Source organism: Plectrocnemia conspersa, unplaced genomic scaffold, assembly GCF_051122295.1.
Source record: "Plectrocnemia conspersa isolate PC_06_02 unplaced genomic scaffold, ASM5112229v1 ptg000008l, whole genome shotgun sequence".
Classification (NCBI taxonomy): Eukaryota; Metazoa; Arthropoda; class Insecta; order Trichoptera; family Polycentropodidae; genus Plectrocnemia; species Plectrocnemia conspersa.
The window spans coordinates 701,095-722,260 of record NW_028277172.1 but is presented as its reverse complement, the minus strand read 5'-3'; the positions used below and the strand labels follow the sequence as shown (position 1 = coordinate 722,260).

Genomic DNA, 21,166 nt, shown 5'->3' with positions numbered 1-21,166 from the left:
GTGCAATAAAATATATACAAAATAGACCCATCGGGCTCACTAGCTTAACAGAGTCACATAAGTCGGAACCAAAACCCATAAATATTAATTCAAATAATATTTATATAAAAACAATGATTTTTGATCGGTTAATTATCGGTAATATTATAGCATGAATTTTCTACCAATAAATAACTTTATTAAAAAAATTATAGCACAATAATTAAACATCTCACACAATATTTTCTTCAATAAGGTGTAATATAGCAATCAAAACAATCTTCATATCATTAAAAAATTATATATTTTGATCATAGCGAATATAACTTCAAATCTACTTTAAATTTTACAATTCGTATATTGTATATTATATTATGTACAAATATGGCACTTACATAAAATAAAATATAAAAAGACGATCGATCGATTATTATAGTACGTACAATATACATAATAGTGAATGAATACAAATTAACGTAAAATTTAATACTTAACAGGTAATATATATATATGTACAAAAAGTTAAACGCGTACACAAAATTGCTCTATTGCATATATTGTATTTATATTATTAAATTAATATTTAATGATAATTTTTTAAATATAATAATCATATACCAAAATTAAATTTGGACGATGAGGCACTTTGAAGAACATCACCAGACGGGGATTTGTTCAAATCTCATTTGAATCATATTCAGGTAAAAAATACACTTCAATATGAAGTTATATTTAATTAAATCAGTCGATTCTTATACATACGTAAAATTATGAAGAAATATTTTTATATATTAATAAAAGCACTTTTTTAAGGTTTCAATACATTTGATAGCGAAAAATAAATCGTCACAAATACAAGACACAAAAGTGTCACTTATTACTTACACAAGTTGTCATACAGACACGTAATTATTATTTTTTTAATAAAACACACCTTCATTATAAAAATTTAAATTCACGAGGAATGTATTCTTAATGAGGAAAATTAATATCGATCAAACACAAGTGCTATTTTGTTTTTCTAATGATGTGCAAATTAAAAATATGAAAATTATCGCTTAAATTCACAAACAAACATATATTAAAAGCAAAGAGAATCAAAATAAAATATTAATACCACGACGATGTGAGCTTTCTAAAAGCTTAAAATGCTTTAAAAACTAAAACGAATTATTCACTGAAAAAGTATCACTTTTTAAATAATAGTTTATAACGAAGGTTTGTTGCTGGCGACGGAGTGTTTGCTTTGTAAACCTCTTAATTCGGCAGTCGTTGTCGACAGTTTGTTGCTCAGCTTTTCGTTGTGTTCTCTGAGATGACGTATAAGATCGGCCTATAAATAAAACACATCTAGTTAATTTTAAATGATTCATTATTTAAAATCGTTCATCAATATTACCATCATAAATATAAAATATAATAAGTACTTAGAACGAACGATTGTAAAACAAGCCACATTTAAACCGATCAATGAAAAGTCGAGCTGACATCTCTGTTCAAGAGATGTCAGTTGCAACAAGTTTATTTTATTCAAATGATAATGGATAAAAAAAGCTATTAGTCGTCAGTTGAATTCTCAACCTTTCTGAATCCAAGCGTATTAATATAACTTAAATTAACTATCAATGTAAACTGTTAGGTTACGATGGTCTTAATTTAATCTAAATAAATAAATAAATAACCAGAATCACATTGATTGATAATAAATTAGTCACAAACACAGTAGCTTAAAGTAGAAATGAATGCTTATCTCATTGTCGGTGTTATGTCACAATACAGATTCATAACATCATTAAATACCGACAAATATATGTTGTCAAAAAATTCAATATAAAAGATAATAAAACACAGGTAGTAATTATATCAAATTAAATCAAGTATAATGTGTCTGTGATTATTTTTAAAATTGATTTACGGTGTTTTCTAGTTGCATTATATATTTATTTGAGAGGGTTTATAGCTACAGTTTATCAATATACGACATTGGATGGTAATTTAAGTGAAGTTAATATTAATTAAATGTATTAATGCATTAAAAATCTCTTTACGAGTGACATTTAATGATGAAAAAAAAAATCCTACAGTACAAAACAAAGTAGATGAATTTAATATACCTGTCTGGCAAGAAGGTCAGCAGTTTGTGTCAAAGTTTGACTGAGCGGTGCTGCGACAGGCGGCTGCGGTTGACTCGGCTGAGCCGGCTGTGTCGGTCTAATCGAAGCTTCAACGAGATGATCTCTCTGCACGTCTGGCTGGTGTTGCGAATTATTAAAACCGAACACTTTGGCTAAACAATGAACATTAAACAATCTCATTAGTATCATTCACTCCGATAAAAATAGCATCGAGCTCATTGTGCATGCCAATATTTGCACAGTTTTATAGCACAATGCATGAAAATACTCACTGATGTACAATCCGTGTATTACGGACAGGATAAAAGTCTGCACCCACATGATTCCGGTGATGAATGCGATGGGAGCGATGAATTCACCCTTGATGCACTGTTCGATGAAGTTGTCTGGATAATAATGGTGCATCAGCGTCTGAACAAGTAGTAGGAACGTCGACCACAGAGACGTTACGTATATTGGCAGTCTGTGTAACGTGTAAGTCTTTTGGTAGAACTCCAGGTAGCCGCGTATACGCAGTTGGTGATGGGTCTTCTTTAAAAAGTAATCTATGACCTGGTAACGACAAATGTTTTTATGAAACTCATATCTAGGACAGTTCCGCATAATTCGCCACGTTTGATTACGTACATTGTATAAAAAAGGCTTTAGTTTATCTTAAGTAAGTTTACTAACAAATACTATTTTAAATTAGGCTATACAAATGTATAACGAGCAAGAGTATTTAACAGTCGCATATGTAGATAAGCCATTATTGCTTTTACATTTGATAACAAAAGTAGTAACCTAAGTAGACAATATATTTCTAGCACATTTATCTTTTAAAAAAGCATTTGAATTGTCAGAAAATTTAGACGGAGCAACATTTTATAAGAAACTGTGCTAACTAACTTTCAACTCAAAGAATAAACGAGACGAGAATAGCAAGTAGCACTTAGAAAAAATTACTAAAATAGATTTAAATAAAAAAATAATTAAATTACTTAGGGGGGGATTAAAATTACAGATTTATCCGCTACATATACATATTTTAATCTCTTAACTTTTTGACCGAATATGTTACAATATCTCAAAAAAAAATATATTCTTTCACGAAAGCGTAACAAAATTTTTTTTTGATAAAAAGAAAGAACTACTAAAAACAAGTAAATTTTAAAAATAAAACTCGTTAGAAAGTGAAGGCGGATTATGTATAAAAAAAATACACCGTAACACAAAAAAAACACATAAAATCTTAATTTGTCACGGTTGGCTATTTCATCTCGGAGAAATTCCGTTAAAATATTTTTTTAAACGCGAAACCACAACGCGCGGATATATACGTCCGCGGGGAAATTGGTGCACAAATATTTTACGTTTTTAAATGTCCACAGGTAGTAAGTGGTTAAAAAATAATTTTAGAAATTTCTATAGAAAAATACACTTTTAAATATTTTTTTGTAGCTATCAAATATGACTAGGAAGACTAGAAACATTGCGGGTCCATTTGTAACTCTCAGAGCATTGTGGTGAAAAGGCAAACGGGGACTCATTTTATCACAAACAGAATCAAGTGAATTATGATTATGGTTAAAAAGGAGGGAAAGCAGATATGGGATTTTGATTCCCGAAAACATGGAGTTAGTGTTATTATTGTTTAAGGTTGCAAACAGTGTTTTTTTTAATATTTCCATTTCATTGAAATTCATAGGATTTTAGTTCAAGTTTAGAATCCATGTCAAATGCAGTAAAATCGTGCCGTCGCAATGGAAACGCTCAATTATCTAGCACTCATAATCAATACAATATTACGACTTATAATAAATGAGAATTAAATGAAGCATATCTAAACCGAATTTTGACCAATAGAAGAGCGCAAAAAACAATTATCACTTCTCAGAAGTCAAAAATTCACGTCAAAAGCAATAAAATCGTACCGTCGCCGTCTTAGTGGGAACGCTCGTTACTGAGCGTTCCTACTGTGACGGCACCGACACGATTTATTGCTTTTGACGTGAATTTTTGGCTTCTGAGAAGTGATAATTGTTTTTGCGCCCTTCTATTGATCAAAATTCAGTTTGAATACACTTTGATCAATGCTCTCATATCAGAAATCCGTAGTAATATCAGTAAGAATAGCTAGCATGTTTTTAAAACATAGAGTAATATCAAAGTGTAGACAAATTATGGAGCAAAATGCGACGTGTCTGTACTTTTTCTTCCGCTTATTCTATAATTCGTTTTAGTACTTTCATTAAGTTAGGTTTGGGTTTGAACAGTAAATGGACGTTTCGTTATATATCTACTAGTGAAAATGTAGTTGGACTTCACTAGTGAAAATATTACTTCACTGAAAAATTCACTTTTAAGTTTGCTTTTAATCAATCTATTCAGACAAAAGTTGTTTTTTCAATGCAGCTTAAGATACATACAAAACAATAAGTAAACTATTTGGCACGGATTCTATAGTTATAAGAGAACTTAAACAAAATACTTAATTTCCCACAATAAATCTTTTCGATGCACGGTATTATATTGTTTTCAAATTACAATGAGCAGATGCTCTAAAAATACAAATTGCTTGCAAAAACAAGTCAAGAATATTCTTGGAGAACAATCATTGTTTATAAAACAACTCGTGAAATTTTCTTGTAGCTCTAATAGGAATTTAGATCCTATTTAGAATATTATATTATAAAATGTATGGAACACTATGCCCGATTTTTATTATTATCTGATAAACATTTATGATTTTTTCTAACGCTAAAAGTTCACTGATAATAGTTAATAGTAAAATAAAGTTTCGAGCAGTAAGCGCGAATTTATGAGTGCGCATCGGGATATAACTGCTGGCTAGCCTAGATCGTCAAGTTTGTATTTAATAACACCAGAAAGGCAGCGAATATTAGTAGAAGAAAAAATGGCATTTGATTTGAAGGATATTTCATTATATTTCCTACAGTAAGTTGTTTTAAAATTCTGTATTTTGGTTTGACAGTTCAAAATTTGTAAGAATCAACAAGATTGTTAACCCTTTAAACGCCAATGACATTTTAGTTATTTTTCCTCACGGGTCAGTATCACTTTCTAATAATAAATATAAAATACTTGCTTTACTAATAAATGAAGATGTACAATAAACTATAATAATTAAAAAATATATAATTTGTAAATAATTCGTTAACTTGTTTTAAAAAATTAATTAACAAAAAACGCACTGGTGAGTCATTGACGTTTAAGTGGTTAAATGGTTAATAATACATAGATCCGAGCCTAAATTTAAGCAAAACAGCAGAATGTTTCACAGAGCTAATCGATCACATTGCAAAACAATTAGTGAATAATCCGGCCAAAAAAAAGGAAAATTTGATAATGAGAAAACGGATGGCACTGAAATTGACTCTCGGATCAAACATATAATGGTGAATGAGCAAATAAAAGCGACAGATGGCAAATCATATGTAATTAAATCAGTCCAAAAAGTAGTGCATTGACGTGGTGGAAAGGTACTATCATAATTAAAATAATTTATTTGGAAAAATGAAACAGAATAAATATTTTTTTCAAATTTCAAATTGTTTGATGAATACGTTATACGTATGTTATGCAAGTGGATTAATGTAGTGGCTTTCCTTTGCTATATATTATATACACCAACAACGAGAATTATTAAAATTTAAGTTTTGATATTGGTTTATTGCAATGGAATGAATACTACCACAAAAGTTATGCATAAAATATATTTTTTTACTATGCATATCATCACTTCATTGAGCAAGCAGTGTCTCATTCGATCAATTTACTAAGAATTTCTTAGAAACGTGTAATAAAAAACGCCTTTCTCAATTGATTTATAACTGAAGATAAGCAAGTCTCATGTGACATGCAAAACAACATTAACGTTCAACAAAACACGCACAATGGAATCATATTTCTTACAATAAAATTGACACTCACTAATGTTATGACCCAAAACGCTGCCTGCAAATACATCATGATGTAGTACGCCCGACATCTGTGCTCCAAGTCCGAATGCAACAAGGCCAGAACTATGCCGACGATCGAAATAATGGTCGACACCAGCAGGTGAAAAGTGGCATGTCTGATGGTGTTCAGCGGTGTGAAATGGTGATGGTGCTGCGGCTGGTGAGGCGGCGTCATTGTCGCCGTGACGAGTCTCCCGTCGTCTTCGGCCGAATTGTTGAAAAAGGTCGCGCCCTGAAACAATATGTTGCATAATCAAATAAACGAGAAGCAGTGTACATTTTTAGGCGATAAGTGCAGATAAAGCGGAGAGGTGAATCGCATGTCATACGATACCACGAATTGACCCTGATTTACAGCCATTGTGGACCGCTATCCGTTGAACATGTCATGTTTTTGTTACAAAAAACGGTGACTAACTACCTACATTATATTCTTATGAATAAAAAATTATAATCAAATTTAAACATGTGGATCTATTGAATTGCATTTGTAAAATATACAATACGAATCGAATTATAAATAAACGTAAAGGTGTACTTAGTTAAAGTGCTGTAAACAAGTGTAATTCACATACCTTTTGAATCTTAGTTTGAAACATAATAAACACATCATTACGTATTAAGCTACGGCCACGTTATATATCAAATTAATGTTATACTACGTTTTATAAATTATAGATTGTTACTGGATGACAGCTGTCCAAGTAACAAGTTATATTATACAACTGTAGAACTGAGCTTAATAATATACTTAATTAATATTTACGTGTTATCAAACATTACACTCATATGACATTTATAATCTTATTTTCAAGCGTATTTTTAATTAATCTTTTTTACTCGGTGTTGTTATTAGAGTATTTTTTTCACAACAGTGTTATAAAATATAAATTAAACACTTTTACAGTATATATACATATTAACTAGCTTTTTCATCTGGTTTCGTATGACCTTAGAATACCTATGTTTGTTAGAATATATAATATGTGTCGAAATGAATCATATTTGATTCACAGTGTAACATAGTATAAAACTATATTCTCGCTCGTAAGAAGGCAGTCATAAAAAACCGGATTTTCAGCGCTATATAAAAATAGTATGAATTTATTATGAGTTCCAATATATTTATTCTCAGATGCCTTTCAACATTAGGGCCATTCATTAAAATATCTGTATTTTACTTAACTTTATTGAGTCAATTTTCAAACAACGTAACACACAATTGATATTTTTTGCTACTTATTCCGTCACACTTTCAAAGCACGCCGCATTTTGAAACAGTCAATCTTTGTATAGTTGCGAAAATTATTATTATTATTTCTATAAGATCCTCGAACAGGGTCTTTCATTGGCTATGACACGACTAGTATGCACATAATTTATTCACAATGACATTGGCACTGGTGACACCGAAAAATTTCATTTGCATGCGAAACAAAGAGCGACAATTACACGATATTCACGAACTGATCGCACGACCCTCGAAAAGTGAGATGCTATGGCGACATTGAGAGGTGGTCGAAAAAATCGGTCATTTCTCTCACAGCCTCGCAGGAGACAAAGTAACGAGCGCGTGTGGGAGTCTTTAATTATTTATGATTTCGACGAAAAAAATGTCAAGTGTATGCAAATTAATGTTATTTTATCTAGTAGATAGGGACAGACGTTAATATTAATATTTCATAGTATTTTAAAACAAGCAATAAATAATAACACTATACAAGAACTTTGTAATTCTTTCGCCACAAACATAAAAAAACGAGTTTTTTTATTAAAAAAGTTTATTTTTTTAAGTGATTTGTTTCGACATTTAAGTTATGGACTTTTTACGACTACATGTAATGCATAGATTTACTCCGCTAAGATTACAATTTAAAACTTTTTAATTATTTAATAAATTAATTTTGCCTGGACCACTCAAATTCGTCGTTTTGCAATTAGTTGTACAAGATCTAATTAATAATAAAAATAATTTATTAAAAATAAAAGTGAAATTACGTCAAATAATTTTGTTATTATGATATACAAACGGCCCTCGACATTTGCACATAATTGGTTCCTGAAAATGTGTGCGAATGTTGAATGTACGAAAGTCGAGGAAAGTAAAAAAAATTGAAATTGTGTGTATTTTAAAATATTTATTTATCAAGTAAATATAAGATGTTTAAGAGGCGTTTAAGAGACACGTTTAAGTAGGGTTTGCGGGTGTTTCCTTTGAAAAGTTATCAAGCGTTAACTGTTTTCCACTATTCTTTTTCTTTTCTTCATATAGTATTTTATAACATGCTATGTTTTTATTGATCGCCCTACGCACTTGAGATATTCGTTCTCCATTGGGATCACAATCTTCCATAATATTTAAAAATTTGTCAAGGTGCGTGAAGGCTTCGTTCATATTTTTCATTGTTAGAGTTTTCCAAAATAAACCTGTCTCATCTACATTAAATATTTGGCTAGAGGAATATTCTCCATCTTCGATAATTTTGGATAATTAGGAAATAAATTTTTTTGCAGCATCTTTATCCGCATCAGCCGATTCTCCAGTAAATTTAATATTATGAAAAGAATACCTCATTTTAAAATTGTAAAATCATCCGTTACTTGCTTGAAAAACCGTGTTAAAATCTTTTTTTAATCTATTCTTCCAATCTTTGTGCAAACTAAGAGCTTTTGCTTGAATAATTGAAATACTCAGAGGAACATCTTTTTGATGTTGGTCATCGATCCACGATGACAAAGATTTTCCATTTCATCCATGTTTTTTTGTAACATATCTTTAAAGATTGCGGAAATATATCTATATTTTCCACAATTTTTATTTTGCAAAATTGAACATATCGTAGACCTGTTTGTATCATACGAACGTCCGATTGAAGCAAAAGATTCACCGCTATCAGAACATCTAATAATTTCCATTTTTGTCTTGAATCGTGTGAAGTTTATGAGTCCTTGATTTATTTTTGTTCGTATCAACACAAGTTTTTTCGTTTCTCACTCGTGTTTATATATATATATTTTTTTTTTTTTAAATGTTTTTTTTTTTAAATGTGCGAAATAGCGAATTGTGCGAAAATCGAACGTCCGAAAGTCGAGGGCCACCTGTAAAAGTGTTTTATTTACAAGCTTATAATTTTTAAATGTCTTCGATATTGTTTTCTATGAAGAGAACCTAAAAAAAGGGTCGCGCGCACGTGTTGAGTTAGAGGCTCGCCATTATGCACTTGCTGGGACGACGAGAAAAATGCACCTCTCCTTCCTAATTATAAATTAAAAAACGTGTAAAAATGCATCAAAGTTGATAAAATAATTAAAATACGTATTAGAACCGCCATGTCAACTTTCAATTAACCACAGCTGTACATTGTGACTTTCTCGATAAAAAATACATCATAGTAACATTAATAATGAAATAATTCAAGTTTGTCTTTGATCTTTGAGAACAAATACGAGTATGTTACACTATAAATAAATTTATAGAAGAAAGGCTCCTCAAAAATTTCGTAATTGAATAAAACTTTTATTAAAAAATATGATTCATGTTTAAATTAATTTTGCAAGAACTGCGCCTTCTACCAAAGCGGTTTCAATGTGGCAATGCAGATAAAAACGTTGAATAAACAAGATGTTAAGACAAACAGTGCATTTAAAGCAGATCTGCGATGCGAATGATATTAATTGATGAAAATTAACATTTTCGACACTTGCGTAAGCGCGAAATTTGAATGAGAATTGTACGAGGAATGTAAAATTGTTTGTGTAAAAAATAAAGTACACACGACATCTTTGGTCCGTTAAAATATGCATATATTTAATATGATGTAAACATAAGTATATATATTTATCGCGTCATCGACTTGCGAGTGTACTTGCCAGTGTTTCTCGAAATATGCATATGTAATATATTACTGATAACATCAAAACTATGTTGTCAATTAGGCTGAGGCATTATTGATTTATAAAAATATAGTTAATTATAGCAAATTAAATATTTATAAATTATAAGCAGATTTAGATGTACATTTAAATTATGGAAACGTGAGCGTCATGCTTAAACCATGTGCTAAAAAAGAGACGAAAATAAAACTACGCGAGAGCATGTGTGATTTGCACTTTTTTCAAGTTCATTACCTCTTCGCGCGGAGTGCGTCAATGGTCTAGTTTAAAATTTCGATTCGCAGCTGATTAAAACATGACGGATGCGGCATCCGATTAAGACTAGACGTGTCTTCCTTTACTGTTTCCATGTCTTATCACCAATGGTGCGCTTATCTGCGTTGAAACGCGACTACCGGATGATTCTTCTGTGGTAGTTTTCGCCGAGTTCAATGGCTATTAACGTTGAGTTTAAAAAAAAATATGTACATATGTTTCTCTTTTCTGCAACTAAACGCAAATACAGTTAAAATGACAGTGGACCTAAAAATGATTTGCACAAAGCAAACAATATTGAAAAAAACATGAATTAATTAATTCATCTACATCTAAAATCAATACTATTCAGGATATGGAAGTATCGAGGTCTCTCCAGTGAACTTTAAAACATATGACCTCTGCGTTTTGGCAACGCATTTTGTTGTCTCGGATGTCAGAACCGCAAGGAGGTCTGATGTGACTGTTCGATTGAATCATCGCGGTTTGTGTTTAGTTCAAACTGGCAAGCCACAAAGGAATATTTTTGTTCTTATTCATAAAAAATTATATAATTGTGTGAAAAATTAGTACCAATAAAGTGACCTTTTAAAGATTTGTATGAAGAGACTGCACACTGTAGCGGAAGTGCTTCGTTAAGATGTCAATTCTGTGACAAAGCGGAAAAATATCCCAGATTGGTCGATCAGTGTTCTGATTGTCATGTACCATTATTTATGAGTAGTACACATAAAAATAAATAATATGAAATATATACACATTAGCGTGGAAAACATGGAATTAATCAAAGATTCAACAAGTTTGTGGTCAAATTCAGTGATTTTTTTCTTAATTATGCCTCAGATATGTTTAATTAACGCTTTGAGCGGTATCGCCGTACATGTACGGTGGTCGATCTTTCACTGGTTTTAAAAACAATTATTAAAATATACTAATACAAAAAATAGATCAAATCAATAAAACGTTGAGAATCACTGAAAAAACTCAAAACAGTTTCAAAATCCACTCTCTCCACTGTTCCGACAATCAACTGGATACCTTCCATTCCGGAATATAAGAAGCACCTCCAAATCGTTTGGCTCTCTGGATTTCGCACATTTCGCGCCTGGAGACATTTTCGCTGTATCTTTCGCCATTTTGACGATCTGACCCGAATAGATTTATTTTACTCTCATCATAGAGCGTCACTCTTCTTCGTCTACAACATTTTATGCGCGTTAGACGCATATATTCGGTGAATAATGGTTTTTTAACTTGTATATTTTCGTTCTGTTTTTGAGAAATATTTTTCGTCTTCTGCTCAGCCGCTTCTTTCTTCTCGTTCTTGGTATTTAGTACCGTCCATCAAAGAAACTGAGCGCTCAGATCTTAAATACTGCTTCAAAAAATTGAAGACAGTGCGTTCTTCTGTTTGATTGATTTGATTCCCGATTTTATTTTGAAGGGTTGCGAAATCAGTCTCGCTACTCGCTACTCATATATATTTTTAGCACTAAATCTGATAGCTAAGTAATCATTTAAAAGCAATATACCATACCCCTAAATATATAATAAAATGTTCCAAAAATCCAACAAAGGATACAGATATATTTTTAATTCTTACGATTTCGAGTGATGCGTTTTTTTGGCACGCTACTGTATATTTCTAGGGTATCTTCGTAAGTTATGCGCACTTTATGCATAGTTTCTGACTTGAACTAATTGGCAGCAAATAGTAATAATTTAATGAATATACATGTTGAAAGATATTTCTGTCAAAATGTAATAATATTGAGATCTGTTTCCAAAATATGCAGCGTCTAGAATTAGATTAACGAGCGACGAATGTTTTTAAGCACACACACACACACACACACACCTTTGATATACAATTTAAGACTATATCTAAAATTAAAATATGATCATATTTATTTTGATAAGTTAAGAAACTATCTACAATACTGTAAGTTTGATATTTTATTTTTATGTCTCACTGAAACAGTCAAGCGAATATATTTTTTACAAAAAGTTTTGCAGATAATATTTTTTTGACTAAAAAAATAACGCCAATTTGAGCACTTTTATTTAAAAAAAATACCATACGAAGTTATCCAGTCAAAAATTAAATTCCCCGAATTCTAGTGGGTTACAACAGAACACTCTTAAAATTTATTTATTTATTTATTAAAATTATAACCATCGTGACCTGACAGGCAAACCCAATGCGTCACGATAGTCAAAAGTACATCATACATCATCATAATACATACAAATATAAACAAAACAAAACAACAGACACAAATCACCTCAACAGGTGTGCATTGTCCCATACGAACTGAACCAAAACTCCATATGTGCAAGAGAAAATGTCAATATTTCTATGGACAGAATTGAGCAGATAAATAGCCTTGGCCAGAGAAGAGTTGGCAAGTGCTCCAGTTCTAGACTTAACAGGCAAGCATAGTGGACGCGACCGAGAACTATAACCACCTTCAGGAGCCCACATTTGAAGCTGCTCGAGCACTGAAGGATTGTCTACGATAAAATATATGTGATTGAGACAGAAGTATAACTGCATGGAATCGATGTGCACCACTGCCGTTACCGTTAATAAGGCTCTACGAGTCCAACCCTATGGGTGGGCACACAGCTTGTGACGGCCGAGCGAGCGGTTCCCCCACCCCCCGTAGTACTAAATATATTATTGTAGATATATCAGTTTTTCCCCCGAGCGCTCAGAGAGACAGGCTCTCGCTGGCTGGCCGGTATTGCATTGCGCATCATCATCGTAACAGAACCACAAGTTTATGTTGCCTCAGATGCAGCCTTTGACCCGTCTGCGCTATTCTGCCTGCCTGTAGTACCTCGCGCTCTACCTCAGACGGACTGGCGCTCAATGTGATTGAGACAATAGATCTGACTGACATTTAAAATCAATGTTATGATTCACAGCGTCTCTTGTTTGATTTACATTGTCGCTTAAAGCGACTTCGTTAAGCCTTCTATATGACAATAAACAAAGCAATGTTATAATAATTTACTTAAGAGATGAATGCTTCTCTCGTGATCAATTTTGTGCCGCAATTATTCGAGTGAAGCATTCCAGACATCATCCATATTCTAATATTGAAGGACACAATGTCTAATATTATTTACAGAATTTGATGTCTGATTATTGGGAGACTTTCCCATTGCATTGTTTATTATTCCGATGTTTATTTGTGCTGCTTGTTACCGTGCGACATTGGGATGCTGGGTAATTAGGGAATTTAAAAATATTGGGGCAATAATACGAATGTATGGCGCAATATAGAAATGTTTAGAACTAAATTTGTTCAATTGTGCATATATTCAAGAGAATTATATGAGTTGTGAGAAGCACTAGTGTAGTGAGCTCGCACAATACAACAGTGATAACTTAACTTTATAATTTACTCGATTTACCAAACACAAACAATCTTTCTCTTATTATTTGACGAATGTTATGCGTTCTTAGTTGACCCCTGAGTGATTATTTTAATTTATCAGCACGATAAGCAAATTTTATAAAATATTTTAATAATTATTGAATATGATAATCTCAAACACATTGTCTCCCGGTTTTCTAAGCAAATGGTTCTTTGGTTGATATTTCACATTTTTTCGCCACAGTACGCGTCATGTCTTTCATCAACATAATCAATCAATCAATCCATTATTACCGATAAGTTAAAAATATTTACATACATTTCAATTTCGGAACGTTCTGTGAAGCTGAATAAAAATGATTTAAATAGTATTCCATCAAAGATTTCTGGACTGTGTTACATATTTGATTTCGTTCACGACTCGTTCCAAGTACTACAGACGTATCACACGTATCACCAAAGTCATAAATCTAAAATATGACGCGAGATTACGACGAGTGTTGACTTTTTGTCTCGGCGACCTAGACGCCTGTGTCATCCGCCGAAACTTATGTCAAAACACCGATAAAATATTATAATATTACGAATGACCAATGGCGAGCGTACAAGTTGCTTTATTATCATACAAATTCGCTAAAATGATGATGTATTCCTACACTCAGAAAGAAACTACTAACGAGCAGTGCTGCGGTAGCGAGTCACAGCGAGCAGCCAACATTTTTTTATAATACAATATAAATGATGAAAACTGCTTTTAAATTAAGATCGATAAACAAATTAATTGCTCTAACATAAAGTTTAACATCAAGAATTCCCTTTTTCTATAACGAAAATATAACTAAGTTTCTCATAGTGAGATCTTTACTTTAGCTTTGTAACTAGTAATTTGGTAGCAAAAAATGTAAGTTTGTTCGGTAATATTATATACGTTAGACGGTTAGACCAAACGTCACGATTCTGCCTAGATTTTTAAATTAACAAATTAGATTCAGATGATCTTTTTATACTTCTTAAGTCAGACCAATATTTTCTTCGGAAGAGTTTTTACCACACAATTCATTCTGCCAAATGATTATATTATAATCGAGTATGTATCTTAAAAATAACTTGAAAAATACTTGCTTTAATAATAACCGGAAATTTTGTGGCGAATATTAGATTACAGAACTTTTTGGATATGTCACCAAGGAGTCTTCTAGAACAAATTTATTTACCTCTGAGCATTTTCCGTACTATACAAATAGACTTTCTCGATAGGATCAGGTGGTTGAAAAGTGCATACCGACGCGTTAAGCACATCGTACGAGTGAGTATATCAATCATGCACATCGCTCGTTCACACACCCTTTTAAGTGGCAACCTTCACCGTCTTCACCGAAACGACTTTCTCCGCTTTTGAAGGTAGCTGTGTCGGTGACTCCGTAGCCTAAATTCGGCAGCCTTGATTCATCAGGAACAAAGACTCGCTGCAATGATTATAGTCGCCAATTTGCGATTCCTCGCGGCGCCTCATCTGTGCGCGCGAAGAATTCTCAATAAGTCGCGTATCTCCTTATTGGATTTATTTTAATCTTAATACGAATGTTCTTCCAAAAACAGGTTCTTGGGCACGGACACAGTTCGCACAAAACTTCTTCGGTGAGACCATTTCGCCGCTGACCCGAAGAACGAGAGCCCAAATCAATCTCGTGACCGGTTTCGCAAGAGACTTCGTTTCTAAATATTCGTATTAGAATGTTTAATTATGCGGCGTGATAGATAATTCCACATAACAGTAACCAAGTAAAATTGAGATACACACATTTGAGTAAATCTTATAAAATATACGATTCTTTTCAACATTCCATCCTATGTCCGTCTTCGTAGACGCATCATATCTTCCGGATTTAGTGGACATGTCCAGACTTTTCAAACCAACTGAGTTATACTACAATGTAATACGTATGACTTTTAACTCTATTGTCGAAACAGTCAAATGTCCAGATATATTTCAGAAGGCAAGATTTTTGATTATATGATCTGGTACCTGGCTTCTCTTAACAGGGAGGCAGGTGTGGGAAATTTCTCCCCCATGAATTTGGTCAGAAAAATTTATTAAAAACATTTAATAAAATACTATAATATAATATAAAATACTAAAATACCGATTAGCCAACTTTTGCCCCCCCCCCCCTGAAAAAACTGAAATTATGTACCTGATTTTAAACCAGAAATCCTCGGGTTATCCACAAAAATAGTCTTAAATCAAATCGAAATAAATTTTCACTGGTTGATTTATATTTTTACCAGAGAAAATATAATTTATCTGGCAGTTGCTAGTAAAATTATATAATTAATTAACCTTTTTCATACGTAGTAATATATACATTTACATGACATGAATACATTTTACAGAAAGGTGTATTATTCAGTGAAATTATATTTTCACTAGTGAAAATATAATTTAGTATTTAGTTACTAGTGGAATTATATGCTGCTCTAAAATATCTATGAAACTCAATTTGACAGTTGCGAAACATCCATTTTCTGTTCAAACCCAAACCTAACCTAATGATTGTTCTAAAACGCATATTTATACATATAAGTTTGTCTGCACTTCGATACTACACTATATTTTAGCAATATGTTATCTGTCTTTACCGGTATTATTATGGATTTCTGATATAAGAGGGCTGATCAAAGTATATTCAAATCGAATTTTGGTCAATAGGAGGGCGCAAAAACAATCACTGTGTTTCACTGCGCGGCCACACGCGCCTCTACTTTCAGTTAATAAAATTGCAATTTATGAAAAAATATATTCATAATCTCTCGACAGTTTATTGGTGATATATTTTTGACGTAAACATAATATTCAGAAGAATAAATTGTATATTTATGCAGATAACATTAATACATTGTCGCCATCGAAACGTCATAAAGACGCTTTTTTGTCCCCGATGGTTTTATTATTAGTAATCTATTGACATAAAATAAACATAATAAATGGTATCAAAACACAGTCGTTAGATAAAAGTATTTGCAAAGCATTTTTATTATTAAATAAACCCTATAATAAAGATTGAGAACCGCCTTTTAGGAATTAGATGCATTGTTTATGCAGACAATTAAATAAATATACATGTGTAATTATTTTTTAACAAAACAGGATACGAAAAAATATGTAAATTGACTGTACCATAATAATTTGGGATAATTAATAATGAAATAAAAGGAAAATTGTAACATAAAAATGGCTAGCGATCGTGATTGATACTTGTTCTTTATATTTGGGCGAATGTTTTAATTTGTAAGCAGTGACGTAGCGAGAGGCTTGCATCTGGACAGATGCCAGAGGCGCTTAAATATTTTGGCAAAATTAAAAGTCTACACAAATAAATTCTTCATATCATTTACCTTAAACGAATAAATAAATATAAAGATTTAAAAAAGATTGCGCTGCCCAATCAAACACACTTGATGTTTGTAAAAGTGTAATTTATGGGTAAGTATATAGTGAAAAGCAAAAATTTTGTATTGCGCGGCTAAATAATATGGTGAAAACTGGTGGTGAAAAACAGCAGTTTATTGAGAAAATATTGCAAATTTAAGTTTGAATTAGCGAAGGCCGTTTTGATGTGAAACTCCCATCATTATCTTTAAAAAAAGGTTCACAAGATAACGTGTCAAGTACGTTGTCATCGAAAGTAATATTTCAAAATGTGATTTTCCACCATTTTGTTCGCGGACCTATTAGAAAAGAGAGTGTACGTAGATGGCCTGATGAAATTTTGCCTGCGAAAAGAACACGAGAAGTGTTTTTTTGAGATTGTGCAATTTATTCATTTAACGAATAGTCCAATACATACCAAAAAAATTAGGGATGAATTCAAAACCTTATAAAGTAAATAAAAGTGTTGTAAATAGTAAATATTTACGATAACAGATGTTAGATACTAGTAATAGTGAAATATAAGTAGATGAACGAAATCCCAAACCGCAGTGTAACAAAACGTATCGTCCTCGTCTCCCGCTATTAACCGATAAGCGTCGCGAAATGAAGTTCTCAAACTGTTTTTTTAAACATACTTGTATCAACTTTCTAGTCTTATTCGTAAATTTTACTAATTTTGATCCGTCCGCCCATAAAACACGTTCCTACCTTTTTTCCCAAAACTGAATATATTTTTTACTAGTACTAGCGTATAATTATTTTAAAGCAATCGTGACGCTTCTTCCTCGTCTTTTTATGCGAACGTTTCTTAATTCGTATATAAGAACAAAAGACAATGAAAAACGACCTAATGCGTGATAAATAACATTTTTAGGCAAATACTGTTCTAATTATAAATTAAGAACAAAACACAACGATTGTGATTAATCAAATCAACATTTGAATATCAGTACATTTTTTTTTATAAATATAAAATAAGAAAAAGTCGCGTCGATACGATTAATTGAAAACACAATCGAATTCGTGCTTTGTTTACTAAGGCGAGAAAAGCTGCCCGATGCGACATTCAAGTTGCGTGCGTAAACAAACGTAGTCCAAGTTTTGTTTACACGGTAACGATAATGGAAAACGTCGTTTTTGCGCAAAGAACGCGGAACGCGAAACGCTCGCGGTGCGACTTTCGAACGGGTGCAACTTAAAAACGCCATTCGTTAGTCATAAGTTTAAAAAGTTTCGAATGCGGGTTTCGGTTAGAAGGAGAAGAATACAAAATGGCTTATTTGAAATGCACGCACGGTATTGGCGGCCGTCTGAGCTTGGTCGAAGTTCTTCTCGATGTTGACCATATCGACGGCGCGGCCGACGGACCGCCGAAACACAGAACGCAAACTGAGGCGAGCGTCGAGAGCGAGCGATGTACATACAACTGGTGTTGCCACCGCTCAAAAATCATCTTTCTCTTTTTTAGATAATAAATTAAAAGTAAATATACAAATGGGTTTTCGAAAGCGCGTTTCGTTAACGTGGGGGTCGGCTAATCTCATCGGTGGTAAGTCCTATTCGAACTAACTTAATATAAAAAAATTATAATCTCAAAAATAAGTTTTTGAGAGTAGACTAAAAGCTAAGGTGTTGTCCATCAAGTTATTTTGCCAGATGGATGGTGATGGACGACAATCAGACACAGATCGAGCCACTGTAATAGTATTTTATCGAGTGATATTTTTTAATGGGCTCACGCCATTCTCCCACGGTCGCAGTAGGCTCGGGAGTTTCTAGCTTTCGGTCCTGCATGCTGCGTAGACAGGCGTTAGACTAGGCCTCCTTCCTTGATCGTCCGAGTGACGACCTCAATCGGGTTGACCGACGTGATTTAGCTGCTGATGGTCTCTGGAATCACTATCTTTTATGGATACGGAAGTTGGAAAAGGGAAGTGGAGGGAAATCGAGTGATATACAGCTTAGAATGATACGAGAGATCGGCGTACGAGGCCCGACCAGTCGTCGTCTTCCTATCAAAGACCGCCAGTACATGTCTTGCCCTACGTCACCGTCACGTGTCTGATATCAGAATGTCGCCTAGTTTTGACCATCAGGAATCTATATGTTTTCTAAACACGCAGGCTGTGATTTTGTTATAAAGACACTTACAATTCATAAACGCATGTATATTTTTCTTATTTTTTGTTTAAGTGGTTTTGCTGACCGCAACAAAACTAGCTAGATTTGCCATATATTAAGTTCACAATAAATATACGAAACTGATTTACAGACATCCGGTGTCTCACTGCTTTACAAATAATTGTTGATCATGTTTACTGCGTTGTAAAGCATTGAACTACCGCTTGTTATATTGCAATGAAACATTTACAATAAATATATAAATGTCGGGTATGTGAATAGGATTCACAATTGACCATGAAATGAGCTATAAAGCTTAATTTTTCCCCTAATGTTAATCCATTATCAGAATAATTAAGCAAATAAACAATACAATGATTAAATTTCATTTATTAACAAACTACATAATAAAAATTTTACGCAAAACATTATTAATTCTAATTATACCTTCATCTACATTCGGGTTTTTATTGCCAAAAAGATATGGCTTTGCAGCCAAAGTGAACACTGGAAAACTGATATGACTTGTAGGCGCGTATTTGATCGTCGAATCCCAAGACCGTTCGATGTTGTACCAGTGTCCGACATTTTATATGGTTGATTCGAGACGTCTTCGGCGAATAACAAAAGTGCGGTGTTCGGTTGACCATTGTATCGCCTTTATGTATAATCAATCAACGAAATATGTTTACGCCTTGAATAAGTGAAATCTGTAAGATGGACACATTTCGAGGGTCGTTAATACAAAGGGGTAAATGACAATGGTAGTTTTTGTCGCCAGATAGAAGTGTTGTTTTGTGCATCCTTTTTTTCTGGCGGTTACAATAATGTAGGAGCCCATTTATATTTGGGTTTTATTATGGCCAAAACTTAGCGGCACTCTGGTAGCACCAGTGGCGTAGCTATGGGGGGGGGGGGGCGGAGGGGGCGGGCCGCCCCGGGCGGCACTTGCTTGGAGGCGGCATATTCGCGATGGGATCGTCTAGTGTGGTTCTTAACCCTGAATGCACTAAAACATATATAAATCCACAAATAACAAGAGCTTAATAATAACCAATTTATTATTTTAAGAAATGCAGATTTTATGACCCTACAAAAAATGTATGGGGGGGGGGCAATTTTAAGGATCGCCCTGGGTGCCACATACCCTAGCTACGCCACTGGGTAGCACTGGTGTAATGGACACACTCTCTTGGCGACTTCGGTGGGCTCGAACAGGCGGTGCGGCCCTCGCGTACCGTCTACTCACAAATTTAAATTTTAACATGTAACTAATAATATTCAATAAAAAATACTACTGCAGCGGCGCAATCTGTGTCTAATTGCCACCATCACTTCACGTCGGCAAAATAATATTTAAAGTAAAAATGTAAAATTCTAATTTAATATGTAAGTGTATTATGAAAGGATATCAATAATATTAACAACATGTATACTCAGCGTACATGAGAGGAAACCCAAGGTTGAATAGAAATTCATTGTCAATAGTTTATGAAATTAAAAAGACCATATTTGAATTGAAATGGCTAAAAAATTTTGTAGGTAAAAAACGTGCTATACGTCTAATTTATTTATTCCACATATTCGCGAAACAAAACAACATAATCTTTTAACTGAAGATTATTTGCAATATTAAAAAAATACACTATGGGGGCCAAAATAGATTTGTTATGGCCAAAACTGGTCGGCGCTGGAGTAGCATTGGCGTGACGGTTTTTCTCTCTCTCTACCAGCAAGTTCGCAAGGGTTCGGACGCGTGCCGTCGCGCGCGCGCCCCTTGTAATGTAAACACCGTTAATCTTCAATAAATATATTACTGCAGCGGCTCAATCTGTGTCTAATTGCCACCCGCCACCATCACCGTCCCTAAAACATAATATTTTGCTTGCAATTAAACATTTAACAAGATTTTGAAAATATCAAAAGAGGACACTAAAATTAAAAAGGACACTAAAATTAAAAAGGCCACTTCGAAAATTTTTGTTCAAAGATAAATTGCTG

The 21,166-nt window shown here is 33.1% G+C and overlaps 1 protein-coding gene and 1 long non-coding RNA gene across 3 annotated transcripts; both read right to left on the bottom strand.

The window, feature by feature from the left end:
- Nucleotides 1-264: 264 nt before the first annotated feature.
- LOC148232658 (transmembrane protein 192) lies at nt 265-18,435 on the bottom strand. Of its 2 annotated transcripts, none has more exons than XM_088189769.1 (5): nt 18,340-18,435; nt 6,048-6,308; nt 2,387-2,666; nt 2,094-2,266; nt 265-1,312 (listed from the first exon to the last, which is right to left on the bottom strand). In XM_088189769.1, exons 1-5 carry the CDS (start codon nt 18,388-18,390, stop codon nt 1,187-1,189), a joined length of 891 nt encoding a protein of 296 aa, XP_088045895.1. In that variant the 5' UTR covers nt 18,391-18,435; the 3' UTR covers nt 265-1,186. The 2 variants fall into 2 exon arrangements, with proteins under 2 accessions (XP_088045895.1, XP_088045896.1); XM_088189770.1 differs by lacking the exon at nt 18,340-18,435 and adding an exon at nt 6,411-6,494.
- LOC148232659 (uncharacterized) lies at nt 8,992-9,332 on the bottom strand. Its single transcript, XR_015810375.1, has 2 exons — nt 9,246-9,332; nt 8,992-9,175 (listed from the first exon to the last, which is right to left on the bottom strand). It is a non-coding gene; the product is annotated as an uncharacterized LOC148232659 (long non-coding RNA).
- Nucleotides 18,436-21,166: the final 2,731 nt, after the last annotated feature.